The sequence below is a fragment of the Tachypleus tridentatus genome, chromosome 10 (genome assembly GCF_004210375.1).
Source record: "Tachypleus tridentatus isolate NWPU-2018 chromosome 10, ASM421037v1, whole genome shotgun sequence".
NCBI lineage: Eukaryota > Metazoa > Arthropoda > Merostomata > Xiphosura > Limulidae > Tachypleus > Tachypleus tridentatus.
Window position 1 is genome coordinate 54916031 of NC_134834.1, and position 15380 is coordinate 54931410.

Sequence of the window (15380 nt, forward strand, 5' to 3'; positions counted from 1 at the left end):
AAGAATTTAAGAAAGAAGTGTGTGGTTCCAGTTCGCACTCTTAGGTATTGTGGTCTTTGCCACCACAACGAGCACATGTTAAAAACGACATGATGTCTGTGAGTGACTGAACCGCTGACATTGGAAAGGTCTGAGAGTGATGGAAAGGTATAGCTGTACCTTACAGTTCAAATAATCTGCCTTGACTGTGGCAGGTAGGCATGGTGACGTAAATGTCAAAATCAGAATATTGATAAGCAACGTAATTCTATCTTTGTGAGTGGATATTTCGAGCACCTCATAAACTACCTGGCTGGAAAACCAGCGAAGATCTCCGACTCGGGAATGTTCAAGTCCCTCTCAACGGTAACTCCTCTTGAGGAATTCAGGGTAGCATGGGAAGTAACCTTGCTCTTCGAAATTCAGGAAGAACTTATTTTGGTGAGGATGTTTCCATCAAAATGTCTCCAGATTTGGAGGAGCCAGCAAATTCCTCTAATCCCTTTTGAATAAAAAAAGGGAGATCTGCTATAAAAATTTCTCAGATTAGTACAAAATGAGAAATCAAGGTACAGAAACCGACTGTGATGGTAATTGTTGAGCAGTCATCCATTCATGGCTGTTTACCAATTACTGTTTTTGTCTCAATTTTATTTATTTTTCTTCACGAATGGGAGCATTCATATAAAGTAAGAACATTTCGGTACCCACTGTACTCATCCACCACGGAGCCCTACGAGGGGACGCACTGCAATGCTAAACAAGAAGATTACAGCAACGCGACGTTTTCGTGAGAAATATAGCCAAATACCAGCATCAGACACAATGTTCACAACTGTTAAGAAGGTCCAACACTGGTACTTGATTAACCCTAGCCAAGTGGACCAGCCGACTGACCCTGGGGGGAACCCCAAGGCCGCCACTCTACAATAATTCAAGGTCAAAGCGGTGCGTTAGGGTTCGACTCCTCAACCACAAAAATCCTCTCCTCCCCTTCACGGCTCGTCACGCAAGGTAAACACGTAGGTGGATGTTCAGATCCGCGAGCAGGTAAACTGAAAGAACAGAACCTTTACACCACGTAAAGGAATCCACCTCGAGGAGTTTTAATGTGAAAGTTGTCAAACAATATACTTACAGTCATGTGAAAAAGTTTAGGGCACCCTATGAAAGCCTGTGTATTTGTGTAACATATTTGGATATATGGATATTTAATCTCAATTTTACAATGCTGAGAGATTATAGGAATATAACTAAACAATTAAAACTGAAGATAAGACTAAGATTTTCTGTAAATGTAATTCTACAAAAATTCATATTCTAACCGAGAAAAAAGTTAGGACACCCGCACATTTATTCCCACTTAAAATGGCTCACCTCACACACAGGTGTATCACACCAGGTGCACATGATTAGAAGATCGTACTTCAGCATTTTGAATGAGGCTTGCCCTATTTAAACCTCAGACATTTAGTTTGGTGTGCTTCTGACTGTTGAAGTGAGAGTGAACACCATGGTGAGAGCAAAAGAGCTGTCTGAGGCCTTCAGAAAGAAAATTGCAGCAGCTTATGAGTCTGGTAAGGAATTTAAAAAGATTTTGAAATCAGCCATTCCACTGTCCAGAAAATAGTCAACAAGTGGAGGGCTTTCAAAACAATTGCCAACATGCCCAGGTCTGGTCGTCCAAGCAAGTTCACCTCGAGAGCAGGCTGCAAGATGCTAAAAGAGGTCTCCAAACACCCTAATATGTCATCACGAGACCTACAGCAGGCTCTGGCTACTGTTGATGTGAAAGTGCACGTCTCTACAATCAGAAAGAGACAGCACAAGTTTAACTTGCATGGGAGGTGTGCAAGGAGGAAACCTTTGCTCTTTAAGAGAAATATCAAGGCCAGACTGAAGTTTGCCAGAGAGAATGTAGACAATGACCAGATGAGTCCAAAATAGAATTATTTTGACACCATAACAGAGGACATGTTTGGCATAAACCAAATACAGCATTCCAGGAAAAGAACCTCATACCAACTGTCAAGCATGGAGGTGGAAGTGTCATGGTTTGGGGCTGCTTTGCTGCAGCAGGACCTGGACAGCTCACAATCATAGAATCCACCATGAATTCTACCGTGTATCAGAGGGTGCTTGAGGATCATGCGAGACCATCTGTAAGAAAATTAAAGCTGAAGCGGAACTGGACCCTGCAACACGACAATGACCCAAAAAATATCAGTAAATCCACCAAGGACAGGCTGAAAACTAAGAAATGGAGTCCTGGAATGGCCGAGTCAAAGCCAAGATCTTAATCCCATTGAGATGCTGTGGGGTGACTTGAAACGGGCTGTATATGCAAGAAACTCTTCAAACAGCTGACAGAATTCTGCATTGAGGAGTGGGGCAAACTTTCTTCAGACCGATATCAGAAACTGGTAGATGGCTACAAGAAGCGTCTCACCACAGTTATTTCAGCCAAAAGGGGTAATACTAGCTATTAGGGGTAGGATGTCCAAACTTTTCCTCAGTTAGAATATGCATTTTTGTAGAATTACATTTACAAAAGAACTTGAAAAGTTATTTCTTCAGTTTTAATTGTTTAGTTATATTCCTACAATCTCTCAGTATTGTTGAAATTGAGATTAAATATCTATATATCCAAAAATGTTACAAAAATACACAGGCTTTCATAGGGTGTCCTAACTTTTTCACATGACTATATGTTGGATGGGTGGAATGTAAGCGTAAGGGAAATGTGTTGGAAATAGGAGTGCCTTGACTGATGCGTTGAAAGTTTTGAATTATCTACGGTGTTGGTGTTATAACTACTGCTATGATTTGAGCTAGGCAATTTCCGTAAAGCTAAATTCGGATGTTTACTGATTGTGTGTAGATTATCTTTAGTGTGATAGAGAAGTACGGAAGCCACGTTTTCCAAAAAGAGGAACACACTGACAGATACGTTATTACAATCTTTGTCGTTACTACAGAGCCTACCCAATCTGGCGAGTTGTAATTTGGGAAAAATGTTTCTCTATGACGATGACTGGTGTGATAATAATGTAAGTAGCTACGCCATCATCAGATTACCATCATCAGTCACAAGAATATTTATTTCAAGAAATTGAATGGTTTGGTGAAAACAGAACAAAAGATAAGTTCATTAATAGTGCATGCAGCTATCCCAAAAAATCGTCAGTACATTCACAATAAACGGATGGAAGGTACCCGTGTAGTTCCGAAATATGAATCTTCGTTGTAACGAACAATGAGGCTAGCAGAAGGACCCATTTATATATCAATTACTACACCATTCACTTGTTTATAGAGTTTAGTGTAAAATTAGAGAAACTATCTTAGCTAAACCAAAGTTTCGATAGGTGGGTCTAAGACATCTCTTCTGTCAAGATAGTGTTTTAGGGTCTTGTGTTTATCTTCATATGGAATGAGGTATACAACGATGTTATGTCACGTGTGAATCAAATAAAATCTGGGTTATACTTATAAATTTAAATTTTTTGAAGGTGTTTTTGGTGTCTTTAAAGTCAAGTAAGGAGTTGATGAACTAGAGGAAGGATAGGATGGAATCGAGGTAACTAAAAATAACACAGTAAGACAGCTACATACTGAAACTATGGGTCTGCCATGATAGTCTGGTTTATATACATCTTTGGTATATGATAGAATACAGAAAGTCTAAGATATTTAACAATTAACTTTTCAGTTAATAATGAAAATGTATTTCTTAACATTAGTTCTGGGGCGCAACAGGCAGTCTGTTGATATTCATCAAAAAGGTCATTATCACAGATAGCATCGGCCAACTGGTTCGATGGGTGTCAGTCAGTTTTGTCAAGATAAAGTTCATTCTTCCCAGCCATTAGAATAAATGTCAACATCTTTAATTACATTGTCGTCGTGAGAACAAAGGTTATTTAAAAACTTTCATTTTTAGTGTGGTAGTTGTGAAATCCAAGTTTTAAATCTCCTTTCGCCATTTCTCTATGTAGTAATTAGAAGGAAGAAATTTCCCAGGTGCGAAGACCTCGTGTTTGTTTGTTTCTCTAACAGGAAAAAAATGACTTACTGCAGTTCTAAAGTGACAAGTGTTTCCCGTTTTAACTGATATGTAATTAAAGTGTACAAATACACTTGAAGGCGTAATCAGCGAAACAAAATGACTTGGTGTTTTGTATTTAACTCATGTACATATTTCTTAATAGGGACAAAATTTAGGCCTTTCTTTAGAATAACGATCTCACTTTCCATTAGTCGTGGGTCTTGAAGTATTTTGACGACAGAAGTAGATGGTGTTCACTGTTAAATCGTCATAGCTAATGTATGGTTATTTTCTTACGTTTTGGGGAACACAGGCATCTCTCGTCCTATACACAAAGTCTTGCAAGTTCCTTGTATTTTACATTTATCATTAAATTGTAGTTTGGAAAATTCAATTCACGGATTTTATTACGAATGTTATGTTCAATAGTTCGATCAGTAGATTCGTACAATTAATGACGCTGATGGAACAGTTCTAACTAGAAAGTCTCTCTTTTGGAACAAAAATGCTAATTTAACACGCATCAAACCAATAGAACATTATCAGACAATTTAGTTACCTCTTTCCACATGATAAAGTTATGATAGAAAATTAAGTTTTAAACCTCAAGGGATTAATTTTAAAGATGAATAAATACAAAGAATATATATGCGACTACAGTACCCAGTTGATAGTAAAATTTTAAAAAGGAGATCAGAACGAAACAGTTAAGTGTTGAATAGTGATAAAGGTTATTTATTGTTTTATTACGAAGGTTGTCGTAAGTTCTCTTAGAAATAAAACGTAGTGTTTAAAATGTCTCATAAGAATTCAGCAAATAAGTGAAAAGATACGCAGGTGATAAAGAAATCGTTATTTAGTGAAAAATCACCTTTATTTGAGGGTAGTAAGTCTAAGGTTTATCCACATATTAAATGAAAATAAAGAATAAACATTAACGATAATAAAATTTGTATTTCAACAACGAAAAAAAAGGCAAAACACTTACCTGCAAAACGTGCGACTACAGGCTAGAGAAATGTTACCTATTACAAAATATTCGTTGTTTGTTTTCAGTCTCACGAATGAGTTTAAAAAGCATTTGAATTAACGATTACAAAAATAAGAAAAAAATTCATCAGAAGAAAAAATGAAATTTGTGGATAAGAACTAACCCCAGGAGTATAGGGTAAGAATAACAAAAACCCACTGTAATACCTGTGTGGAAGAGGAGCCCCTAGAGCTAGGGAGATGTGGGTCAACAGGAGGTTGGTCATGTATCTCAATGCTGGAGGCAACCAGTGAATTCCATCTGCTGCTCTCTGATCAATTTGCATCCTCAAGTTATAGTGCATATCAAGCACATCAAAACCATGCTTGACAACAATCTGTAAAGAATTAACTTCCTGTCTTTTACTTAATGTAGACTTCTCATCTTAGTAGCAGTTGTATATCATATGTAGAAAAAAATGCAGTCATTAAAACGCTGATTTTCAGAAAGATTCCATAAAACGTATGTCAGCTAAACATGACATCCACATAAACAGTTAGGCAATTTAAACACATTTGGGAAATTAAGTTTTTATTTTACACAAATAGAAATAATCATCTGAAACTGACTCAATTCAACTGTACGTTTCAACACGTTAGAGTATTTACTTTTATTTATGATTTTAAAGAAGTGTCCACATACACATTTTTCAAAAAAGCTAGAACAAAATACATGCATTAAAAATACATTTACTAGTTTTAAAATACTTCATTCTTCACTGCAACTGTAATTCAGGATGGATTCATATAAGCTGTAATTACATCACATTCCATAGTTACATGATATTAAGCCTAAATAAAAAAAAAAGGCTGTACGAGATAACTTAGTTGTTAAATAAAAATTAGCAATAAATACTATCTAATACTATCTATTAAACTAATTATGCAAAACAAAGCTGAGTGCAATACCTCAACATTAAATACTAAATTAAATACTGAGTGCTGTTATTAGTGAAAATGTTTGTTTTTGAATTGCGTGCAAAGCCACACGAGGGCTATCTCCGCTAGCCGTCCCTAATTTAGCAGTGAAAGACTAGATGGAAGGCAGCTAGTCATCACCACCCACTACCAACTCTTGGAATAACGCAGGAATAACAGAATTGATCGTAACATTACAATGCCCCTCGGCTGAAAGGGAGAGCATGTTTGGTGCGACAGGGATTCGAACCCGCGACCCTCAGATTACGACTCGAACGCCTTAACCACTCGACCATGCCGGGACAACTAAAAATGACAGAAGCTTTAATGCTCAAGAATTTACACGTAATTCCATAAAAAAACTTCTATACATTTTATTATGCTAGTTCACAATTTTACTTTACTAACTAAACTGAGAATTTTAAACATCACTTATAATAACTCGAGAATGTTGTTTAAAAAAGTAGGCACACTAACTTGTCGAGCATAATGGTTTGCTTCCATGACGTGAAAACGTAGAGAGTATTTGAGAAACTCCAACTGAGGTACCAAAAACCCTCCTTTCATCTTCTGTGAGAGAGGCAAGGTAGTGCTCCAGATTACTAAGCAATCTTCTGATACAGTGTCCTGGAGTTTTGCCATTAACATATTAAGATTCTTTCGATATTCTTCTACACCGTTCGGACCCCATCTAATCAATTTAAAATGAACTTGTTTTAATACACCACAGTTGATTTTAAATGCATTTTAAAATATTGTCTAACTAGACAGAAGTGTTTCACCAAAAGATGTTTTTAGTATATGAAAAAACAATCTTTAGAAGTTTGCTGTTGTTTGTTTGTTTTTAATTTCGCGCAAAGCTACTCGAGGGCAATCTGCGCTAGCCGTCCCTAATTTAACAATATAAGACTATAGGGAAAGCAGCTGGTCATCACCACTCATGGATTACGAGTCGAACGCCTTAACACGCGCTTGGCCATGCCGGGCCCGATTAGAAGTTTGTTACCGATAATCAAATTATTTAAAGTCAAGATTAACAAACTGTAAAATTGTGCGAAAAAAAGTAAATATATTTAATACAACTTACTTTCTAACAGTCATATTTCAAAAGTGTGTTTAATTTTAATACTTCCACATAAATTACAAAACTAGTAATTGAGATAATAGCATATAATTGAAACCAGGGGTAACAAGCAAGTATCATATATTGTTAAAATAACATAGTTGTTCAACCAAAGAGAAAATAGCACTTAGAAACACTATCATTATACTTTTGATGGTGATAAACTTTTATTAATTAATGTTTCACACTTTACAAGTAGCTGAAGCTATTTTAAGTAAAGCTCCAACTGCAGCTATACAGTTTTTCAATATGAGCCAAAGTGTTAATATTAAAGAATTAAAATTCTAGATACCTGTGTAAATGTAACTAAAATACTCAAATAATCGATTTTTTTATTAGACAATTAAAACCCTGTATTCTAAGGCGGATCAACAGCCTTAAAAACAGACACCACCTTATGTTGAGTCACGTCGTTCTCAGGAATGTGTACACAAACTCTTAAAGAAATTAATTATTATGTTCGATTATTCCAGAGAAATTTGTTTGATCATTTTGTAGGCTAATTGGAATAAGATCTAAAAAAACTACAGCAGGTGCACAACACGTTTCGTGAGAAAATATAACTAAAATCATGAAAAGTTCAGGTAGTTATGAAAGCCAGTGTTAACATTAGGATTTAAATCATATTTGAACAGATCTCGTCTAGTGCATTCTACATAACACGTATCTTTACACAGTTTTCTGTTATCTAATAAATGATAAATTAACAAAATTTTCAGGGGGAACGCCTTTTGTCCACCCCCCGTAAGTACAGAAATTTATCTATTTTTTTCATTGTTTTGAGGCAGATCTTTACCTAAGGATATTTTTCAATTGCACAATTGTTTTTTTATCTTCATCATTTTTTAACAATGACGCCTTATTCCACCTCATATATCCAAGGCCTAGTAACATATCTGAAACAAACAGGATTCTAGTAAATACATTTATTTATCAACTCTACAATGGAAATTTACAATATTTAAATATATTATTTTACTACTTATCCACTTGAATTTACTCAGATGAAATTTCAACAGTCAAATATTTTACAGGTGCGTAATTTGTGATAGATTTTACAGTAGAAAAATCCATGCGTTGGGGGCCCGAAATACGATACCTATCGTTGCATCCCCGATTGTACTTACGTTAAATACGCAGCTGCTGTTTATTCATTTAAAATTTGAAATTTCTTCTAGTTTGACCAACATGTACACAATACATTAATTTTATATTTACTTGTTTTCTCCATTAAATTGAGTACATCTTTGGTTTTATTTATAATTGTCTAATATTATTCAATGTCTATAAACCGGAACTAAAAACTATTCGTGTTTTTAAATTTTCAAAAAACTTAGAGAAAATTTAATATACTTTGCTGATACTTGAATAGTATAAAACCCGCTATTAAATTTCCTAATGAAATGAAAGAAAATTACAGTTTACCATTTACTGACGTTTTATTTGGGGATTAGGGAAAGAGGGAAGAAAATGGAACTATTGTTTATCATACACTGTTTTCTGTTGTCTTACCACCACACCAACAGTCATGTCATATGAAGTTACAAAAAACGTTAATTTTCATTTTTATTTTTACAGGTCTTTAAACTAGGTTATACATCAGAAGATTTAAATAGAAAACTTAACAAAATAATGTGTAGCATCAGATGGAGGTTTCTTACCTAATAATGTTGATAGATTGGTTGGTTGGTTGATTGATTTAGTGTTTATGGCACAAAGCAGCTAGGTTATCTGCGCCAAACATCCGGTAAAATGTTAAAAGTAAATTTAGTAAAATTCATAAAAGGAAATTAAGGTAAAACAAAACAAAGTTTAAGAAACACATAAGTAGCAAAAAACCAATGTTTACATCAAGTCTACAACGTTGAGAGAAAAACTACAGTAATTGAAGTTGTAAAGGGCTTTCTGTAGCATAACTAATTCTAACTCGCCAGGAAGACTAACAGGTAAGTACAAAAATCACCGTCAGTCACCTGAAGTTGGCCTTTACAGTCCTGGTTCAGAGTTATTTGACGTTATGGCCATTTTCAGAAAGTAATAAAGGTTTTAAAACACGTCTAGCAAAATTATACTAACTCTCCAAGATGACTAACGAGTAGTTCAAACAGCAGCGTTAATCACCTGAAGTTGGCCTTTCCAGTCCAGGTTTCGAGTTATTCAATGTTACGGCCGGTTTCTAATTTCAAATCGAACTAGATGAGCTGTTAATTTTAAAAGGGAACCACTTTAAAAAGGTGTAATTTATAAATTAAAAGACTTAAATTGCATTAAAAAGATTAATGGCCTTTAAAAAACTAAAAACATATCAAAAGTAGACAGTGTCACGATCACCAAGAACACTGTCTAACATTATAGACAAACCTTGGAACAGAACATCCTTAAAATGGTGCTTATTGTGATCTGAGTGTTACACAAACTACACATTGGTGCATCAGTTCCAGAAAAAAAAAAAAGGTGATCAATGCGTAGTCTAACTAGAACAAAATCCTCTTTCAAATCCTTACGGAAGCAAGACGGACAAAGTCCAATATAGGGATTTATTTGGAAAAGCTTGTTTTCGCGTTGCTCACTCCAAGTCGACTACCAGCTGGCATGGAGGCAAGCCTTGAATACAGGACCATAGTCCAAGTATGGGACAGGCACAGCGGTGATAGTGCCAGAGAAGACAGACTTAGCTGCGGTGTCGGCGAGCTTGTTCCTACGAATACCAACGTGGCCTGGTATCCAGAAAACCTGGATAGAAGTAGATGTTTATGAGAAATGGGCCAGATGGTTTTGAATATAAGTGAGAACAGGGTGTGAACCAACGTGAAGCGATTCCAGGGTCAGTAGAGAACTAAGCGAATGAGTATAAATCATGCAGTTTGAGTACTATGTAATCCAGGGCAAGAGAAATGACGTACAGTTCAGCAGTGAACACAGAAGCTGTAGAAGGAATTCTGCGTGCAACCACCAAACCACAACAAACCATGGCAGAGCCCACACAGTCACCCGATTTCAAACCATCTGTACAAATAGGAATGGAAGAATGGTTAAAAAGATGTTCAACAAATAGCAGAGAGTATTTCCAATCAGGAGTGTCTACTTTTCTCAGATGACTTAAAGATAGGTCAAATTGGGGACTGTAAGAAGTTATGGTGGGATGGGCTGACCAGTGGATACAGCAATGTTATCCAAGGACAGACCCAACTCATCCAACTGCTCCCTGGATGCGAAGACCAAAAGGAGCAATGGCAGACCATCTGTTCTGAAAAAGTATGGCCCACCGAGGAAGGAAAACACAACCCCAGGGGGATGCTTTGGTAAGGAACGAAGTTTCAAAGCATATAGTAAAAACTTGAAAATGGCAAAGGTGCAAAGAAGATTCATGAGACTCAATGCATAAGCTCTGAACTGGGGAAGTGCAAAAAAGCCCCAGTGCCGAGCCGAAGATGGTGAATGGGGTCTGGCATCTTTAAAGCCGAGGTACTGGCAAAGCAAAAGACCAGTGATCCATAGACGAGTTTCAATTGAATAAGAGCACGACATATCTTTAGCATAGAATATCAATCCACTCCCCAAGTGGTGGAAGAGAGGGCACAGAGTGTTCAGTGCTCTTGTACATTTGACCCATAGCTGCTTCATGTGTGGTATAAAGGTCAGCTTATGTTCAAAGATAAGTCCCAAGAACTTTGTCTCAGGGACCACAGGCAGCACAACTTTACCAATATGGAGTTCAGAATCTGGGTGAATACCCCGTTGGCGGCAAAAGTGCATGTAAACGGTTTTAGAGAGAGAGAGAAGTTAAAGCCGTTTGCTGTGGTCCACTTCAGTAAATGATTGAGAGCAGTCTGTAGCTGCCACTCAATATACCTCAAGTTCGACAACTGACATGAGATGTGAAAGTCGTTGACATAGAGCCCGTTTGCAACAGTGAGGGAGTTGTTCAGTGATGGCATTAATTTTGATACTGAAAAGTGTAACACTCAAAACATGCCCAGAGGGACTCCAAGTTCCTGTAAAAAAAAACGGGAAAGTGTCAAACCCACACTAACAGGATTCTCCTGTCCATTAAAAAAATTTTAAATACGAATGGGCAAATGGCCATAACCCATATATATGGAGGTCTCGCAAATACCATACCTCAATGTTGCATCATAAGCCTTCTCAATGTCAAAGAATATTGATACAAGATGTTCTTGTTTGAGAAAGGCTTCTCTGATTGACGTTTCAAGTCGAATCAGGAGGTCCATGGTGGAGCACTGTCGTTGAAACTCACACTGGGTGGGCGAGAGGAGGTTGTTTGATTCGATAAACCACAGAAGACGATACATTAACCAACCTCTGTAAGGTCTTACAGGTTGCTCATCAAAGCAATTGGATGGTAATTGGAAGGAATCTTGGGATCCTTCCCAGGCTCAGAGAAAGGAAGGACAATAGCCTGGCGCCAGGCATCAGGAAAAACATTATCCTGCAGATTCGGTTAAAAACAATCAGAAGAATAGCAAGAGAAGCAGGTTATAAATGGTGCAGCATTTCATAGTGTACATCATTAGGTCCAACCGATGTACTGCCAGACCGATGAACGGTCAGTTTGAGTTCCACCAATGTAAAGGGACGATTATAGTGATAGAGACAATCAGCTCAAAAAGAAAGAGGTGGTTGCTCTGCCTGAGTCTTGATGGCTAAGAAGGTAAAAGAAAAAGCAGAAGTGCCAGATACCCGGCAAAAGCTTTCACCTAAAATATCGGCAATGTTCCAGGTATCAGCTAGTTCCTGGCCATCAGAGAGCAAGATCGAGAGGGGAACATCATTATATTGCCCACTGATCTTTAGAATCTTTTCCAATATGACTTTGGAACTGGTGGTAGAAGATATGCTAGTTGTGAACTAGCAAGATTCCTTCTGGTTTTGACATCTTACTCACCAAGCATGTGCACAGGCCCACTGAAAAGCGATGCGGTTCGAGAGTGTGGGATATCTATGGAAAGTATCCCAGACCCGTTTTTGAGCGTTCTGTATTATGGGGCAGGCAGGATTCCACCATGGACGAAAATATAGTGAAAACCATGTCGAGGTATTAGAAATATATTGAGCAGTTGCTTATATAATACAATCAGTTACTGCTGGCACACAGTGGTCTACTGATAGCAGGATCAAATTCTGTGAGAACAGTGAAAGAGGGCCAGGTTGCCTGATTCAGCTTCCACCAAGGCACATGGATGGGAGGCATCGACCACGGCCAGTCTCTCTCAAGACTACAGGAAAATGATCACTGCCTTGTAGATTGTTGTCAACCCTCCATGAAAAATGAGAGAATAATAAAGGGGAGCAAATTGAGAGATCAATAGCAGTAAAGGACTGACTAGGTGCATGGAAATAAGTAGAAGAGCTAGTATTGAAAAGAGAAAGATTGTGATCAGCATATGCTGTATGGAGTGAACCCTCCTATCAATATCGGCACTTCCCCAGAGGGGATGAAATCCATTAAGGTTTCCCAGGATGAAAAAGGGAGACAGCAACTGTTCACTGAGAGCATCAAGGTCTGATTGATCATATGTCTCTCCAGGCGACAGGTACAGAGAACAAACAGTGATGGTATGACCCAAAGAAACACGGATGGCTATGGCTTCCAAGGGTGTATCAAGTGGCAAAGACAAGGTGGGCACATGCTGATCAACCAACAGTACCACCCCTCCACGCACTCGTCCATCACACAGCCTGTCATTTCTGTACAAAGAAAACTGCCGGAAGGTCACTGTATCAGCAGGTTTCAGAAATGTTTCCTGTAAGGAAAGACAAACAGGTTAGTAGGAAGCAATCAGTGTTTTGATGTCATCCAGATTAGACCGTAAACCTCGACAGTTACATTGTATCAGGGTGGCCATTTTTATTTACGTGTAGGCGAATTAGGTGGAGAACCCTTCTGTTTACGACCATGTCTTTTTTTCCTTACTGTCCTTATTCGAGGGAGGTCTGTCGACCTCCATGGATCCTACCCTGGGTCGATTAGGCAGGTCTGTGCTGTTGGAAGGGGATTCCAGTGACTGAGGATGTGAACGAATGATTGTTTTGCATCTTGGGGTGGGAGAAGATGTATCTGAGAAATGCCTGTACCTGGAACCAAAGGATGTGGATCTTGGGGTTTGGTGGAATGTATATAAAGGACAGAGATAGGTGTTGAAGTTGATTCATCAACTTCTTTAACCATGGAGGTCAAACGACTTTTCATTTGTTTGAAAAGCGATTCTTCTGCAGGCACAGAGAGATCTCTCTGCACTCCCACTGTAGTTGTGGAGCAAAGTGCAGCAGCATAGTCCGAGATGAGGTGGTGGACAGCAATTTTTGAGCCTCAGGATAAGTAATGTTATGAATCATTTTCAAATACTGCACCTCTTTTTCTTCCAACCATTTGGGGCAAGAACGAAAATAGGATGAGTGAGAGCCATTGCAACTGATGTAGTGAGGGTCCGTTTCACACTCGTTGCGTCATGGTCTTTGCCACTGAAACGAGCACACGTCAAGGAACCACGACATGACGTCTTTGAGTGACTGAACCGCTGACACTGGAAACATCGGAGAGTATTTGGAATGTATGGCCATACTCTGCAATTAAGATAACCTGCCTTGATGGTGGCAGGCAGCCGTGGCGACGTAAATGTAAGAATGAGGACACTGGTCGGCACCATAATTCCATCTTTGCGAGTGGATATACGCCTCACTGCAGAAACTCCTTGAGTGGAGAAACCAACGAGAACATCCGACTCTAGGATGTTCTTCAAAGCCCTCTCAACAATAACTCCTCGTATTGAATTCAAAGTAGCATGAGATGAAACCTCAATAGGTATATCCCCAATTGCCTTTGAATGTAACAGGAGTTCACTGTGTTGGGATGTGGATGTTTCAACCAATGTCCCCAGGTCAAAAAATAAGGTACAACTGGTGGTATAGATGGAAGGATTGCTGCTCAGAATCTTCAAGACGTGGTTGTTTACCTATAAACCGTTTTTTCATTATTTTATTGAGATTTTTAATTGGAGTATCCGTAATTAAGAAAGTGAAATTTAGGTGCCCACTGACTCCACCCACCATGGAGCCCCACGAGGGAACGCACTACAATGTCAAACAAGGACACTGCAGCAATGCCAGGGTTTCGTGAGCACTATACCCAAATACCAGCATCAGATACAATGTCCACGACACCTGTCGAGAACATCCAACACTGGTACTTTGTTGGCCCTAGCCTGAGTGGACCAGTCGATTGATCCAAGGGGGCCACCTCAAGGCCGCCCCCGTCTACACGAATTCAAGGCCACAATGGTGTGTTGGAGTTGGACCCCTCAACAATCAGGATCCTCTCCTCTCCTTCACAGGTTGCCACGTACGGCAAACACGTGGGTGGATGTTTAGATCCAAGAGAAGGTACACTAAAAGAACAGAACCCTTCCCTGGAAGGTCCCCTCACCACGTACAGGAATCCACACAGAAGGGAATGTTGATAGAATCGTGGGAATTTTTTTTAAATGATAAATAATAATCAAAAAGGTAAAGTAAAATCAAATTTGATAAGGTAGATGAAAAATAACTTACTTTGACCATGTGTACCATGTTTGTCGTGTAAAAGATTTTTTATTTAAAATTTAAAAAAATCTTATTCCGATATATACACCTCTAAATAAAATTAGTCAAGCATAAATGAAACTAAAGATTTAATTAATGCAATGGGAAAAGGTTTTTTTTTTATGAAATTCAATGTTAATGTAGTTTTTATGTATTAGCCAAACTCAGTGGCGGCGCCAGGATATTTTCGTTGGGGGGCTGAGGTAAACTGTGGAGGGGGCTTCCCAAAATGCCATCAATATGGAGTATAGATGGTAAATTATAATGTAAATAATTGTGGTTGACGCTCATTAATCGGAAAACTACAAAATTTAACCTAGAACGTTAATAAATTTCGAACATCACAACCCGATTAGCTTCAGACGCTAGTATTTCTACGAGGGCATAAGATATTGTACCCGGTGTAAACTAACGTGTCCTTCAAGCCTTAGCCAGCCATCATAAAGTGTATAGGTGTATCAACAGAGAATTAATCTGCTCTTTGTGAACGCCGATAAAATATTCAATTCCAGACTAGATATTGACTGAATATTGTCTGTGAGTTTGTAAATTATTCGTATATAAATAATTTGTAATAACTATTAGTGATAACCGTTGTTATAACCTGTATTTTTTTGTATTTTAAAAGGTGTTAAGAAAGAAAATTGTATGTATCAATGTTGTTAGCAAATATCATAAATTCGA

At 38.1% G+C, this 15380-nt stretch overlaps 1 protein-coding gene across 3 annotated transcripts in view; it reads right to left on the reverse strand.

The window, feature by feature from the left end:
- The window catches only part of LOC143229308 (PC-esterase domain-containing protein 1A-like), a 35731-nt gene that overhangs the window by 5507 nt on the left and 14844 nt on the right, over positions 1–15380 (reverse strand). For all 3 annotated transcript variants that reach the window (XM_076461449.1, XM_076461448.1, XM_076461447.1), the window contains 2 exons: positions 6452–6665; positions 5225–5394 (listed from right to left, as the gene is read on the reverse strand). In XM_076461449.1, coding sequence (XP_076317564.1) covers positions 5225–5394; positions 6452–6665 — 384 coding nt within the window. The remainder of the gene's footprint in view (positions 1–5224; positions 5395–6451; positions 6666–15380) is intronic.